The sequence below is a fragment of the Berghia stephanieae genome, chromosome 14, assembly GCF_034508935.2.
Source record: "Berghia stephanieae isolate SIO BIC M18660-M18661 chromosome 14, UCSD_Bste_1.3, whole genome shotgun sequence".
Taxonomy (NCBI): Eukaryota; Metazoa; Mollusca; class Gastropoda; order Nudibranchia; family Aeolidiidae; genus Berghia; species Berghia stephanieae.
In genome coordinates, this window is record NC_088373.1 from 31,282,404 (window position 1) to 31,299,911 (window position 17,508).

Consider the following 17,508-nt stretch of genomic DNA (forward strand, 5'->3'; position numbering starts at 1 on the left):
CTCTCTCTTTCTCTTTTTTTATTCTCCATGCTGGATATAACTTTTTATAATATGTCTTGTGATCAGAATGTGTAAAAGTCAAAACATGATCATATTTTTAAGGGGTTTTTTTTTCCTCTGGATACGCTTTTATGGTCATCGAAGAAATATTATATAAGGGCGCCCGCCATTGTTCCGATAGTTTAGAGCTAGTTACTAAGTTACCATGCGTCATTACGAAGGAAGTGACGTTACGACTGTTGAAGCTTATTGTAGACATACTTCAGTGATGGTATCTTAATTCGTTATATCAGAGTATCAGAGGCTCTAAAGGATTGTCCAATGAAGTTATTGGAAATTTTCTCATGTATATGAACTACTATAACGTTGCATTATTTGGATATTGCGTTAGATGTTACTCAATATTTTTGAGTGTTTGTTTGTTTGTTTGTTTGTTTGTTTGTTTGTTTGTTTGTGTATTTGCTTGTTGTTTATTCCTTCAAAGCAACATTGGGTTAAATCTCTGATTAGATGTATGAAATGTTACAAAATTTCCTTCTTTGTATTTTAAAGCTTCTGGCAGCGTCTCTATATGTAACCCTTTCGCCTCCAAACGGTATTAAGTCGGGTTGGTTAAGATAATAAAAATTGAATTTATAGCCAGAAATATCAGACTTATGTTGAGTTTATACCATTTATTGAGGTGAATGGATACCATATTTTAGGATTTTAATGCCAACAGTTGATATGTTTGACTAGTTTAACATTTAATTCTGCTTTTAATCATTTGGTACGTTGCGACATAATACCGTTTTGAGAAGTTGGGTAATATATCATCTCATGACCATCCGTTTCTTCTTCACATTGGGTTTATTTCATTGTCAGGATCAGACAATACTAAGGGGATAGAAGATGGTTTTTGATATTCATGAAATGACAGAGTAAATTGGTTTTAATAGGCTTCAACAGTCGTGACGTCATTTCCCTCGTAATGACGCGTAGTAACTTATTAACTGGTTCTAAACTATCGGAACAATTGCGGACGCCCTTATGAACTTCTTCTACGACGAGCATAAAAGTGTATCCAGAGGAGAAAAACATTATAAATCCGATCATGATTTGACTTTTATACATTCTGATCACATGACATGTTAAAAAGTTCTAGCCAGCATGAAGAATAAAGAGTACCGATTTATTTTGTTCAGAACCAAGATGCTCGTTGCTAGGCGGACATGACATCAGACTATTGAATCCTATTGTAATTATAATTACAGAAATTGTCGGTAACGCCACTCTATCGTTATCGTTGAAGGACGTGTGCGTGTGTATGAGTGTGTGTGTGTGTGTGAGTGTGTGTGAGTGTGTGTGTGAGTGTGTGTGTATGAGTGTGTGTGTGTGTGAGTGAGTGTGTAGATGTTTTATTGGTTTCTGTATGAATGTGTTGGGAAGAAAGTTCGATTTCCAAAACGCAAGAGTGTAAGGAATCTTTTAATTTCCCCCTCAAACGATTCCGATTTCATCGTCTTTGATAAAAAGACATTAAAATAATATGTGAACCATCGTCTCAAAACGCAATTATGTCGGAACGAACCAGATGCTTAAAACCCGAATTACATGTTAAACTGGTCAGAAATATAAACTGTTGGCATTATCACCCTAAAATATGGTATCCATTCTCCTCAATAAATCGTATAAACTCAACACAAGTCTGATATTTCTGGCTATAAATTCAATTTTTAACATCTTAACCACACCGACTTAATACCGTTTTGAGGCGAAGGGTCACAGATAATATTTAAATGATACTTCTATTTTCTAAAATATAATTTTAGTGAAATTCAACGATTGACAATATGACGTCAACTATTATTATTGTAAACTTGGTATCATTACGCGTGACTATTTATAGATATAGAGGTGGCATAACAACTGTTGACTCCCTACCCATGCACAAGCCAACTGTTTTCTTACTGCACACGCGATTTGAAAGCATGTGTTTTCCCGTCCTTGACACAGTTTTCTGAACAGCTTTTCTCAAAACGAGACATTTTGAGGTACCGGTGGGTTCTGTCCTCGTGACCCCTGACCGAGATGTCCCCGTGTACCAAAGGTCAAGGTCAACTTTCTCTACACTCCATGAGAATGAGTCCGCTGGAAAATAAATAAAAATTATGATTTCAAGCAATTGATAATAATAATACTAGTAATAATGATAATAATATTACTAGAAATAATGATAATAATAATACTAGTAATAATGATGATAATAATGATAATAATAATAATGATAAATAATAATAATAATAATAATAATAATAATAATAATAATAATAATAATAATAATAATAATAATAATAGTAGTAATAATGATAATAATAATAATAATAATAATAATAATAATAATAATAATAATAATAATAATAATAATAATAATAATAATAATAATAATATTAATTATAATGATAATAATAATAATGATAATAATAATAATAATAATATAATAATAATAATAATAATAATAATAATAATAATAATAATAATAATAATAATAATAATAATAATAATATAATAATAATAATAATAATAATAATAATAATAATAATAAATAATAATAATAATAATAATAATAATAATAATAATAATAATAATAATAATAATAATAATAATAATAATAATAATAATAATAATAATAATATTAATAATAATAATAATAAATAATAGTAATAGTAATAATAATAATAATAATAATAATAATAATAATAAAACCAGCCTATCTACATAATTTTAAAGGATTTTGAAGAGTCATTTATTCCTCGTGAGGACCACATGGTGATTTTTAAACTCAAAAAATATTAGCGACAATATAATTTGTCTCCCCCCCCCCCCCCAAAAAAAAAAAAAAAAAGAAAAGAAAAAAAAAAAAGAAAAACAAAACAACAACAAAATAAAAACACAACGAATTTTAATATTTTCAAGTAGGCAGGCCCCGCGTCCAATGACGTACCTAGACTGTCCTGGCGGTCATAGTTGGATTGGATCCAAACCTCGTCTTTTTTACTAAACTCATCAAGAGCTTCGATGATGTGATATACGTCATCGTTGGTGGCTGGCATGTACTCTGTATAGTCAATGCCGAGCTTTTGTTGGCATTTGCCCACGACGTCACTGAAAATATCATAAATGAATAAATAAACAAATAAATAAATAAATAAATAAATAAATAAATAAATGTGACCCTTCGCCTCCAAACGGTATTAAGTCGGGTTGGTTAAGATGTTGAAAATTGAATTTATAGCCAGAAATATCGGACTTGTGTTGAGCTTTTAAGATTTATTGAGGAGAATGGATACCATATTTTAGGGTTTTAATGAAAACAGTTTATATTTTTGACCAGTTTAACATTTAATTCGGCTTTAAAGCATCTGGTTCGTTCCGACATAATACCGTTTTGAGACGATGGGTCATAAATAAATAAACAAAATTCCCTTTATTCTTTCCTTAGGGGGGGGGGGGGTGTCTCCAGGGTCGATTCCAAGGGAAGACTGAAATATCCCAGGTGTTCGTTTCATGCCCTGCAGAGCCGCAAACTCAGCCAGGGAAAGGCGACTTCTTGCTCAAGGTGACACAGCGCAGCGGGTATTCGAACTCGGTACTTTTCGGATACGAAGCAAAGGCCGTTTCGATGAGCCACGGTGGCCCATAGAATCATTAAACCCTCTCCTTACCAACTACACGAAAATCGTCACATTCGTTACGGTACAACCAACCTTTTACTTACTCAAATGGCTTTTGTACTTCATAAAATTTAAAGAAAATGAACAGTTTGTTGCAGGCAATATTTTGCTAAAGTAATCATTTATCGCTAGAACTTACTGCTATTAAATTTGAGTGATAGAAAAAAAAATTGTGTTATTTGGGTGTGAAGTTTTGGGGAAAATTCTGAAAATGGCTGGTAAGGAGATAGTTAAACCCATAATACAGTTTAATCTTTCACTAATCTATCAAGGTTTGTTACAGAGATTTTTTTAAACTGCCATTATATATTGACAAGTTGAATAAATAAACGCCTGGCAAAAAGATCCACAGTGAAAATACAAATTGAAAGAAATGCCAGCACGAGGAGTTTTCGGGAGGCCTACCTTTTGGACGGCTTCTGGAAAGCTTCGTACAGCTCTGATGGCTTGAAAATGCTTAAGATAACATCCGGACGGCTCCTGACGCTACTCTCCTTGAGCTCTACTAAAGACAACTCACTAGACGCTTTAAAATTAAAAATGACGTCAAACTGTAAGTCCTAGAGGCTTCTAGCTTGGACTTCGTGAAAGATTCCTAAGATTGCCTTTTGACGTTATTTATAGGTTAGTGCACTCTCTGGTGAGTTGTCATTATTAGAGCTCAAGGAAACAAGTGATTCCATTGGCTGAACTATTGAATACAACTCACAATTTGTTTTCTTTTGTGGCAAAAGACATGTCTTTTGACATCATTTTTTGGTCTGTGTCAGGCTATGAGTTAACGTTGGCTACGGTTCTAGTGTCAGGCTATGTTAACGATGGCTAAGGTCTGCTCACCTCTCTCTCTCTCTCTCTTTCTCTCTCTCTCTCTCTCTCTCATTCTCTCTCTCATACGCGCGTGCGCGAGCACACACACACACACACACACAAACACACACATACACACAGAGCCACTCGATTGGTGCATAGCGACGCCAACAAAAAGAAAACGAATCGTGGTTGTATTCCAGTTTAACTCTCACCTTACCAGTTATTTTTAGAATTTTCCCCTAAAATTCACACCCACCCGACACAAAAATAGACTTTTATTTTCCTAATCAAACAAAAAGTAACAAGTGCATTCTATACAGAATGTTGTTCAGGAAAGTGATGTCTACAACACAGTGTTTAGTATTTATAGCTGTAACCAAAGCATTTCTTTACATGTTGTGATGTACAAGAGAAATCAGAATGAGAAAATTGTCGGTTGCATCGCAACGAATGTGACTATTTTCCTATGGGTAGTAAAAAAAAGAGCTTTTATATAGCGCAATATCCACTAAAATGTGCTCAAAGCGCTTTACAAGGGGTCCCTGGTCAACAGCAACATTTAACATGTAGGAATGGACATGCCGCCTGTTAGGCGATATTACAACTTTTCGGACAAAGACACTGCTGTTAACGGCCAGGTACTCATTTTACACCTGAGTACGGTGAGAGAATGTGAGTAAAGAGCCTTTTCCAAGGACTCAACTATGTGCCGAGCGCGAGGCTCGAACCCAGGACCTTCCGATCGGAAATCGAGTGTCATACCACAAGACCACATAGTAAGGAGAGGGTTGACCAATGAGATCATAGTTTGTTTCCTTGAGTCCTGACAACACCAGAACTCACTAGGCGGTGACCACTAACCAACAAACGACATGAAAACATTGCAAAATCCCAGGTTTGAAATGTCTTGCCATTATGGGGGTAATCTAAATCGATAGACATTTAAAGGACGAGTTGTCTGGATAATTTGTTTAAATCTGTACATGTTTTTTTTTTTTTCCAGAGCACGTCAAATAACATTTTAAAGCCAGTCAGTAATTCAAAGCGTGCGAAGGCCTTCAACGCCACAGATCCATTAACTTAATTTAGTTTTACAAATTGTACACCCTTTATTCAAAATCATTGGGTCTGATGCATTTTAAATTCGTAAATATTCACTAACGATTGGTTCACTGGTGCAAGCCGATAACAGGGACACAACTCTCTTTTCAAAAATTAAAGACAAAAATAGAACTATTGAAATATTCATTGCGGTCCTTTTAAGCAAATACACAACTTAGGTAATTGTCAAAGCTGTATGCACTGAAAGTTGGTTGAAAAATTTGGGACTCAGACCGTCGCCATCGTTAACATATAGCCTGACATTAGAACCGTGACCTTTGTAAAGTTATGGCCTGACACTGACCAAAAAATGACGTCAAAATGCCAGTCTTTTGCCACAAAAGAAAACAAATCGTGAGTTGTATTCAATAGTTCAACCAATGAAATAACTTGTTTCCATGAGCTCTACTAACGACAACTCACAAGGCGGTGCAAAAAACAAATAATGACGTCAAACTGCCAGTCCTTTGGATTTAAGTACCAGGCTATAACATAACGATGGCTACGCTAGAACCCTCTTGGACTGGCAGTTTGACGTCATTTTTTAAAGGTTTGTGTAGCGTCTAGTGAGTTGTCGTTAGTAGAACTCAAGGAAACAAGTTATTTCATTGGTTGAACTGTTGAATACAACTCACGATTTGTTTTCTTTTGTGGCAAAAGACTGGCATTTTGACGTCATTTTTTGGTCAGTGTCAGGCTATAACTTTATGAAGGAAACGCTCTGACTAGGAGCAGATAATAGGCGAGACAAATATATATATATATAATATATATATATATATATATATATATATATATATATATATATATATATAATGCGCTTGGTTAAGAAACTCACAACATTGTGAAGTATAACGGACCAACACACAGAACTATGTGTGACCATGAACTTATATAGCCTGGTTAATACAGTTTAGTGAGAATTACTCATAAACGTGGATGGCAAAAAACAATAACAAAGATGCGAGTGACGTCAACTTCATTCTATTTATAGATAGTATGCGATTGGCTAAGAAGTTCATAACATTGCCATCCGGAAATATAACGGACCAACACACAAACTATGTGTAATCATGAACGTTTATAGTCTGGATAATACCGTTTAGTGAGTATTACTCATAAACGCGGATGGCAAAAAAAATAATAATAACAAAAGACCAGAGTGACGTCAACTTCATGCTATCTATAAATTGAGTCTCGGATGATAAATAGTTTATTTAAAAATATCTATCTACCTGTTTTTCACTTTGTGGCCAAACAGGAAATGGACATTGATGCCGTTGATAATCTTGGTTTTTGTGCTGCCCACCGGGAACATTGGAAGCTGAAAACCATTTAAGGTTGTGATGAGTCTGAGGACAATTCAATTCGGAAACAAAATCAAAATTATGTGCGGCTATGTGGTCTAGTGGTATGACACTCGCTTTCGGATCGAATGGTCCTGTGCTCAAGCCTCGCTGAGCTGAGCGCATAGATGAGTCCTTGGAAAAGACTCATTATTCATATTCTCTCATAGTACTCAGGTGTAAAATGAGTACCTGACCGATAACAGCGCTGTCTCTGTCCGAAAAATTGTAATATCGCCTAACAGGCGTCATGTCTCGTCCTCCGTGTTAAGTGTTGCTGTTGGCCAGGGTCCCTGCGCTTTGAGCACGTTAGTGGATATTGCGCTATATAAAAGCTCATTTATAATTTAAAATATTTACCACAATGTTTGGGGCAGTCTACATCGATGTTTCAGGCTTAATTTGCCATCTTCAGGACTGAGTTGTTTTGTTGACTGTTGTTGTTTCTTGAAGTGGTTCCGGTTTGAAGTTAATTAAGAGGAATTTGCGCCGATGGGGACACTTTCCGTAGATCTCATTTTTCATGTTGAGTGTGGCTTCATGAGGTTGTTTGATTATGGTATATTTTTCTTCCAGGCATAAGCTACATTGTTTTGATGTTGGTGTGTATCCTGTTGCTTTAGATAAAATTTTCCATGAAATGTTGTGGTCTATTTTGTTGTCTTTTAATTTCCAAATATGTTCGCTGAGTTTTGTGGATGTTTTTTTGTTAGTGTTTCTCAACATTTAGAAACACTAACAAAAAAACATCCACAAAACTCAGCGAACATATTTGGAAATTAAAAGACAACAAAATAGACCACAACATTTCATGGAAAATTTTATCTAAAGCAACAGGATACACACCAACATCAAAACAATGTAGCTTATGCCTGGAAGAAAAATATACCATAATCAAACAACCTCATGAAGCCACACTCAACATGAAAAATGAGATCTACGGAAAGTGTCCCCATCGGCGCAAATTCCTCTTAATTAACTTCAAACCGGAACCACTTCAAGAAACAACAACAGTCAACAAAACAACTCAGTCCTGAAGATGGCAAATTAAGCCTGAAACATCGATGTAGACTGCCCCAAACATTGTGGTAAATATTTTAAATAATAATTCGCTCCATTACTACATGTCGAGCACTTTTCGTACCATATTTGTATCAAACACGATTCAATAAAAGCTCATTTATATATTTTTCAAAATTATTATTTTGTAAATATAAAACAAAAATTGAATATATATAGCGCAATGTCCACTTAACGTGCTCAAAGTGCTGTACAAGGAGTCCCTGGCCAACAGCAACACTTAACTCACATGGTGGACGGGACATGACGCCTGTTAGGAGATAGTATTACAATTTTTTCGTACAGAGACAACGGTGTTAACGGCCAGGTAATCATTTTACACCTCAGCAAGGTGAGAGAATGCGAGTAAAGAGCCTTTTCCAAGGACTCAACTATGCTCCGAGCGTGGCTCGAATCCAGGACGAAAACAGATGATGTGGACATTTCGGGTTTCCCCTTTGGCAAAAAAAAAAAAAAATCACGAGGATTGAAACCTAAAATCAAATGACAGATGAGAGATTTATTCATTTTTCCGACTCCATCCTCCGAATCTCCTCTTTGTCTTTAACGTTTTTTTTAATCGTGTTTTCTTGACAAAGGGGAAACCCGAAACGTCCATTCCTTCCTAAGCTAGATTAAAGCTTCTACTTATTCGTATGAGATCCGGGTGCAATGCAAATAATTGCTGTTAAAAGCTCGAAGAGATAAAGATAGCAATATATAGCTAATATTATCATTGTTATAAAAAAGGGTAGAGCAATTGTGTAGCGCAATATCCACTAAATGTGCTCAAAGCGCTTACAAGGGATCTCCAGTTAACAGCAACACTTAACATGTAGGTTCCTAGAGACATGACGCCTGTAAGGCGATATTATAATCTATTTCCGACACAGACGACCCCGTTTTACAGCTTGGTGAGGTTAAAGAGACTTTTCCATGGGTTAGACTATGCATCGCTCAGATTGGGACTCGAACACAAGACCTTCAGACCCAAAGACAAGTGTCACACCTCTAAACCACATAACCGTATTATTTCAAGCATAAGTTATTATTTCCACTTAAAGATCTGTAACCGTCAACTGGGGTAACTTCGGCTCAAGGGAAAACTTTCCCTCTGTGAATTTGGAGCATTTTGAATAATCTCAGCTTTGTTGCAATCGTTGTCTCCGTTAATAGACTCCAATTTTCATCAAAGAAAATAATTGCCACAGGTCTAAACAACTTCTTATTGGTCCAATATTCAAGAGGCAAAGTTTCCCCTTTAGGCAAAGTTTCCCCATTAGGCAAAGTTTCCAAATTAGGCAAAGTTTCCCATTAGGCAATGTTTCCCTATTAGGCAAAGTTTCCCCATTAGGCAAAGTTTCCAAATTAGGCAAAGTTTCTCCATTAGGCAAAGTTTCCAAATTAGGCAAAGTTTCCCCATTAGGCAAAGTTTCCCTATTAGGCATAGTTTCCAAATTAGGCAAAGTTTCTCCATTAGGCAAAGTTTCCAAATTAGGCAAAGTTTCCCCATTAGGCAAAGTTTCCCTATTAGGCATAGTTTCCCCTTTAGGCAAAGTATCCCCTTTAGGCGAAGTTGCCCCAGTTGACAGTAACTGGCGCCGACTTGGACTCCCGTAGAATTCTGAATAGCAGCGTTTTTATTGATCTTTTGGAAAGCCAAGGTAGTCAATTCAGAGCCACTGGGCCTATGGAGCAGGGGTGTATAGTAGCCCTGTTTCTATAGAATGGAACGGACGATATATCAATTGCTAGCTACTCTTTGGATAGAGCGTTAGTCTATCACAAAGTACTTTCCGCCAGATCTAGCAGACCTAGCAACCCAATTACTGCTGGGTGGACGGAGGGAGGAGGGGGGGGGGGTTAGAAAAATAGTCAATATCCAGGAAATTACATTGACAATAACACAACATTCAATAATCAAAAACTCTTACCTTGACAATATCACAATAGTCAATATCCAGAACATGACCTTAACAAATCCACAACAGTCGATACCCAGTAGCTCTTACCTTGACAAATCCATAACAATCGATATCAATGAACTACCTTGACAAATCCACAAAAGTCAATATCAATGAACTACCTTGACAAATCCACAATAGTCAATATCAAAGAACTTACCTTGACAAAACCACAACAGTCAATATCCAGTTTCTTTTAAATTCAACATGAAATTCCATCCTGATGGAACCCGATGGTTTACATTAGTCAATCTAAGATTTCAGCGAGTCCGTTTGGCTGCTGGAAATCAAGTCACAGAGAAGAATTAAGGGTTTGGGTATAGGGAATGAGATAAGCGGAAGAGTAGCGTCCCTTGATTGGACGTCACCGGCGGAGAAGTTATTTGTAAACAAACTAACTACAATCCAAGCGCTCCAAATACAAAATTCATTATTCACATTTCTGTACAAAAGTGCATAACGTTGATTATGATATGCATTTTAGTACAGAAATATGAATAATAAGTTTTGTATTTGGAGCGCTTGGCTTGTAGTTGGTTTGTTTACAAATAACTTCTCCACCGGTAACGTCCAATCAAGGGACGCTACTCTTCCACTAATCTCATTCCCTATAAGATTTCATTCATGAAAATATCAAATTGAGAAAATAGGGAGAAAGAACTTTTGATAGACAAAGTTCTGAAGAAATGTGTACGAAACAGTGTCAGACAAAGAAAGAAAGAAAAACACATGCAAAAATAACCATCCTAATATACCAGTCTTCTTCGACTGGAGATTGAATATCGGACCTTCTGGTTACTGGTCAGGCGTGCTACCATTTCACCACAGACGGTGTTCAATAGTTGGGACGGTTTTTGGTCTTTTCTAAAAAAATATTTAATTACCAATATTGGGCGGTTTTAATCATTCTTTAAGTAGCCAAGTCACCCTATTCCGCCTCCGAACAGGACACAATAGACTAAGAGGACTATGTTTACAAAGCTAGGTATTGGAACAACCCCTTATTGCCCATGTGGAACCCACCATGAAACCACTTTACATGTGCTTATGGATTGCCCACTATACAACGTGCAATGTTCGAACCACTGGGTCACCCCTACAACACTCAACACAAAGCTCTATGGTGAGGCTGAGGACCTAAAGCGGACCACAGACTTCATAGCAGATATCGGACTGCAGCCATAGATGTCCATCAGAGGAACGAAGAAGAAGAAGAAGAAGAAGAAGAAGAAGAAGAAGAAGAAGAAGAAGAAGAAGAAGAAGAAGAAGAAGAAGAAGAAGAAGAAGAAGAAGAAGAAGAAGAATCATTCTTTATCGTCATTAGAGGTTAAAAAACAACATTTATGGTGAAAAATTTTAATTACCTGTGTTGATACACATTTTGCGACCTAATTTGGGGTCAAACATAAAAAAAATATAACAATCTTGTGGTGAACGTTCCACAAAAACTAATGAAGATATGACTTTCATATTCTTTCATCTTATCAATATTTTACCATAGTGTGTCACCATAGAGAGATTTTAAGGCTTTAGCTTATGGAATTTTTATAAGAACATTACAAAGTTGAGAATCAAAATGTTATGACAAAATTGATGTTTAAAATTCAGAATTAGGATAATAATTAAAAATTCACATCACATTTATCCAAAAAAATCTCTCTATGATGACATAATACATTATCTCTGTGATGACTGTGGGAATTTTCAGACAATTTCATTGAATAGATTCTGAGAAACGTTTGACACAGTTTCCCATACCCTTTAGAAAAATGACATATTTAGAAAATAGCAAAATAGCTTCCCGTTTTTCACACTTCTCTTACTACCTGTACAATTTTCGACTGTGTTTTTCGTGCCTTTATAGTCTATATTAAGAAATTGGCCTTCAATTATATTATTTCTAAGATAATAAGATATCATTTTCCACCAAAACCTCAAAATCAAGTTTTCGAAGGATTTTCCTAATAATTTGACCCAAACCGCCCTTTAATGCCAGTATTAGTCACAAAGAAACGCGTTTTACACTGTGAATCCTCGCGTGCCTCACAAAAAAACATAATCATTGTCCAGATTCTTGTATTTTTCTTTCTTGTTTCGTATGGCACTGTTTAATACACACTTTCAATCAAATTAAGGGTTTGAATCAAAGTGTACAAATATACAGGTCTGACAGCCGAACCCAAGTATGGCCCTAGTTTAACATTGTTGAAATGGACAATAATTTGCGCCATTTATTTTAGATTTTCATTACAACAATGAGCCCTGAATGAATTGGGTTATCAGACCTGCAAATGAGTGCATGTCGGTTTGAATACAATTTCTAATCTAATTGTCAAAGACTTTTCAATAATGCTGTTTCTCCCCATTGCCAAATTGTACGATGAAATAGACGCTTAGATAACCACGCCTCTCGGACAGTCGTCATAACAATGACAGTGATTGGTAAACATAGCAAACAACACAGGTTTTACTATCGACGGTATGTGTCTAAGTAAAATACCCGCTATTTTACCACTCGATGAATAAAACCAACGCAGAAAACTATGCATAAACTTTTATAGTCGTGTGATAACTATTCACACATAGGGGGTATAAAATCAATAATAATAATAATAATAATAATAATAATAATAATAATAATAATAATAATAATAGTAATAATAATAATAATAATAATAATAATAATAATAATAATAATAATAATAATAATAATAATAATAATAATAATAATGATGAAATTGCCTCTTTCTGTTTATTATTATTATTATTACACTTGACATAAAAACAATTGTTAAAATAGACGCTTAGATAACCACGCCTCTCGGACAGTCGTTATAATGTAAACAATGGCAGTGATTGGTAAACATTACGAACAAAAACTACACAGGTTTTTCTATCGATGGTATGCATCTAAACAAGCTACCCACAATTCTATCGCTTGATAAATAGAAAATTATGTGTAAATTTAAACGTTTATAATCTGATCGGGAAAATCGTGTGATAACTAGTCCTCCATTTCGCGGTATAAAAACAATAACAATGATCAAAAAGAGAGGTAGATGTCATTCACGTTATTGTTTATAAATAAACCAATTAAGTTTGTCCGAAGGTGTGTCACAAATTCCATGTTTTGATTGTTCAAAACTAAACTAGTTAATTAATAGTCGAAAGCCAGAAGCTTAGCTTCCTGTTGTGATTTCTACATTTATGAATCCTGAAGCCAAAATAGATTAAACATTCAACTTGTCACAGCGAGGAAAAAAATTACAAGTGTTTCTCCAGATAGGCGAGGCGCGGAATTCTTTTACATGGCATTCTGCGAATAGCAATACTGTTTACAAATGACACGCACACACAAACACATACACACACACACACACACGCACGCACGCATACAACCAGAAATCCGGCGTGGAGACGTTAAATTAACCCTCTCCATACCAACTATAGGAAAATCGTCACATTCGTAACGATACAACCAACATTTTTCTTTTTCAAATTTCTTTTGCACATCATAAAATTTAAATAAAATTAACAATGTTTTGAAGAGCAATGTTTTGCTAAAGAAATTATGTATGGCAAGAACTTACTGCTATTGTGTTTGAGTGATAAAAAATCTATTTTTGTGTTAGTTGGGTGTGAAGTTATTGGGAAAATCCTGAAAATGGCTGGTAAGGAGAAAGTTAATAAAGATGTCATTTTAATTATGCATCCCTTGTATTTGAAAACAGCCGCGTCTTTGAAAGGCTACACTGTGCATATATACATGGAATCTCTTTGGTGAGATTAGATTCAGTGACATTTCACATTGTCACACTCAAAGACCCCCCCCCCCCCCCGTGTACATAATTCAAGATTGACAAACATGCACGGTATTGTGCAAGATTTATGAGTTGTCTTGCTGAATATTTCGTGTCTTTGTGAAATGCATTTCTCCTTGTCCGAAAAAAACGTTTTAGCACCTTACAAGCTGCTTGTGGCGTCCAGTATGTTAAATGTCCGTTGTCCACCAAAGAAGAGATGGAAGCCTGTTTTCATCCTTATTAAATATGTACTATCTAAATTATATCTATTTATTACACTATTTGAAACAACCCAATATTACTTGTTAAGCTACGCCACTGAATGCAACTTTGTTGTGAATATTTTCCCCACGGAAAAGATCATCAACACACCATTACTGTAAACATTTTAAAGTTTGAGTCATATTTTATTGCAAACGATGAAAAGATCAAAGGAATTCGGCATTGTAAGAAAACCGTTTGGTCCATCACTATCGGTATTCAAAATTCGTAATGTCACTTACAATATAAGCCTGGATGCGAAAAATCACGACACCACATTTGGAAAATTTGGAGGAAATTGCAATATTCCGAGGGCACGGAATTTGGAACGGACGATAAAACGCTACTGACACTTCAGAAGTTTCGTGTCTCTATATATTTGTCTTTGGTCTTATTCAGTAATAGGATTCAATAGTCTGATGTCACGTCCGCCCAGCAAAGAGCATCTTGGTTCTAGACAAAAGAAAATCGGTACATTTTATTCTTCATGCTGGCTAGAACTTTTTCCAATATCATGTGATCAGAATGTATAAAAGTCAAAACATGATCAGATTAATAATGTTTTTTGTCCTCTGGATACACTTTTATACCTCGTCGGAGGAGTATTTCATAAGGGAGTCCGCCATTGTTCCGATAATTTAGAACCTGTTTCTCAGTTACTATGCGTCATTACGAGGGAAGTGACGTCACGACAGTTGAACCATATTAACACAAGATAATATTATTCTGAATAGCAACAATAATCAAATAGCAATTTTTTCCTTCAAGGTATTTCTATCAAGTATCGGTGACTGATGCCATTCGACACTCTGAAACTCCAACTCAAAAATCAAATCGACCCCCCCCCCCCTCCATTCAATTAACAAGTTTAAAGGCCGTACTCTTAAAAAGACACACAATCTAAAATTTGGCCAGAAAACTTATCTTTCAATTTTGATAGATTTAAATTACCCTAATCATGACAACAACAACAACAAAAAAAAAAAGACTTTCAAACCTGGGACTTTAAGACAGACATTACGAGTCCTAGATGTGAGAGATTTTGCCAAGATGAGAGTCATTTAAATCGATCGATATTTGAAGGACGAGATTTCTGGCTAAATTTTAAAATACGTGTTTAGTTTTTTTTTTCAGGGTACGGCAGTTGTTGATGAAATGGCATTGTTTGCATTCGATTGTTATCGATATCGGAGATTTATCGATTTATAGAGTTGTATGCACCAATTTTCAACATCGATATGAAATCGATGTTGCTGTACGGCTCAGAAACATGGCGCTTGACTAAGAACGCAAGCCATAAAATACAAACCTTCGTCAACAACTGTATAGATAGTATGTGTTTGGCTAAGAAGCTCATAACATTGCCATCCGGAAGTATAACGGACCAACACACAAAACTGTGTGTATCCATGAACGTTTTTAGTCGGGTTAAAACAGTTCAGTGAGCATTACTCATAAACGCAGATGGCAAAAAACAATAACAAAGACCTGAGTGACGTCATCTTCGAACTATCTATGAGAAAAATACTACGAATTAAATGGCAAGAGAAAATTAGAAATACAGATCTATTAAAAATGACAGGAGGAGAAGAAATTGAAGCAGACACTAAGAGGAGGAGGGTGTTTCTTTTTTTCGAAACCTGCCGAAACCGGCCGAAACCCGTCGAAAATCGTCGAAACCAGCTGAAACCTGCCGAAACCGGCCGAAACCCAACAAAGTTATGGGAAGTAGGCAGCAGTGAGGAGTGAACCTGGGACTCAGGGAAGTATACACCATTGGGGAGTGAAACTGGGACTAAGTTTCGGGGGGTTTCGTAAAAAATCAATGACTTTGTTTACGAAACCCGACGAAACCCGACGAATCCTGACGTTATCCGACAAAGTTATGGGAAGTAGACAACTATGGGAAGTGAACCTGAGACTCAGGGAAGAGAACACTAGTAGGGAGTGAACCTGAGACTATGGTTATCGGCGGGTTTGGACGGGTTTCGGTGGGTTTCGTAAAAAAAAAGAAACACCGAGAGGAGGAGAAGGAAATGGCTTGGCATTACCCTGAGACGGCCAGCAAAATAAATATAGGAAATGAGATTAGAGGAAGAGTGGCGTCCCTTGATTGGACGTCACCCATAATCCTCGCGAGGACGAGAGACGCATGCGCACAAACAACATGACGTTCTCTCTCTAATAACTTTTCCGCCAGTGACGTCACAGACTATGGGTGACGTCCAATCAAGGGACGCTACTCTTACGCTTATCTCATTCCCTTATACTAGAACAGCTTTTACATGAAGGAACCCGCAGGGGACGAGGAAGAAAGGCCGGCCTAGGCAGGAACAGCTGGGGAAGGGCATTGATGGAGGACATGAAAACTGAAGGCTTAACAAGGAGACAAGCTGAGAAGATGGGACAAAGCGTGGCCTTCGTAAAGTTATGGGCTGACACTGACCACAACATGACGTCAAAATTCCAGTCTTTTGCCACAAAAGAAAACAAATCGTGAGTTGAATTCAATAGTTCAACCAATGAAATAACTTGTTTCCATGAGATCTACTAACGACAACCCACTAGACAGTGCAAAAACCTAAAAAATGACGTCAAACTGCCACTCCTTTTGGATTTCTGTGTCAGGCTATAACATAACGATGGCTACGACAAAAACCAAATAATGACGTCAAACTGCCAGTCCTTTTGGATTTCAGTGTCAGGCTATAACATAACGATGGCTACGACAAAAACCAAATAATGATGTCAAACTGCCAGTCCTTTTGGATTTCAGTATCAGGCTATAACATAACGATGGCTACGACAAAAAAAAAACAAATAATGACGTCAAATTGCAAATCTTTTTGGATTTCAGTATCAGGCTATAACATAACCATGGCTACGGACAAAAACCAAACAATGACGTCAAATTGCAAATCCTTTTGGATTTCAGTATCAGGCTATAACATAACCATGGCTACGGACAAAAACCAAACAATGACGTCAAATTGCAAATCCTTTTGGATTTCAGTATCAGGCTATAACATAACGATGGCTACGACAAAAACCAAATAATGACGTCAAACTACCAGTCCTTTTGGATTTCAGTATCAGGCTATAACATAACGATGGCTACGACAAAAAACAAATAATGACGTCAAACTGCCAGTCCTTGTGGATTTCAGTATCAGGCTATAACATAACGATGGCTACGGACAAAGCCGGTCTGGGTGGAAGGGATTCGTCGATGGTCTGACTGGCTCCAACCAGAGCGAAGTAAGTGAGTAATTCATCAATACGCTTCAACAGTCGTAACGTCACTTCCCTCGTAATGACGCATGGTAACTTAGTAACTGGCTCTAAACTATCGGAACAATGGCGAACGCCCTTGTGAAATATTTTTCCGACGAGCATGACAGCGTATCCAGAGGAAAAAAAACCATTATGAATCTGATCATGTTTTGACTTT

At 36.3% G+C, this 17,508-nt stretch overlaps 1 protein-coding gene across 1 annotated transcript; it reads right to left on the reverse strand.

Annotated features, from left to right (window-relative positions):
• Nucleotides 1-1,635: 1,635 nt before the first annotated feature.
• On the reverse strand, nucleotides 1,636-13,194 carry LOC144959847 (uncharacterized). Its single transcript, XM_078892640.1, has 5 exons — nucleotides 13,064-13,194; nucleotides 10,154-10,273; nucleotides 6,860-6,976; nucleotides 2,984-3,144; nucleotides 1,636-2,130 (listed from the first exon to the last, which is right to left on the reverse strand). Exons 2-5 carry the CDS (start codon nucleotides 10,210-10,212, stop codon nucleotides 1,883-1,885), a joined length of 585 nt encoding a protein of 194 aa, XP_078748766.1. The 5' UTR covers nucleotides 10,213-10,273; nucleotides 13,064-13,194; the 3' UTR covers nucleotides 1,636-1,882.
• Between the last annotated feature and the right edge of the window lie 4,314 nt (nucleotides 13,195-17,508).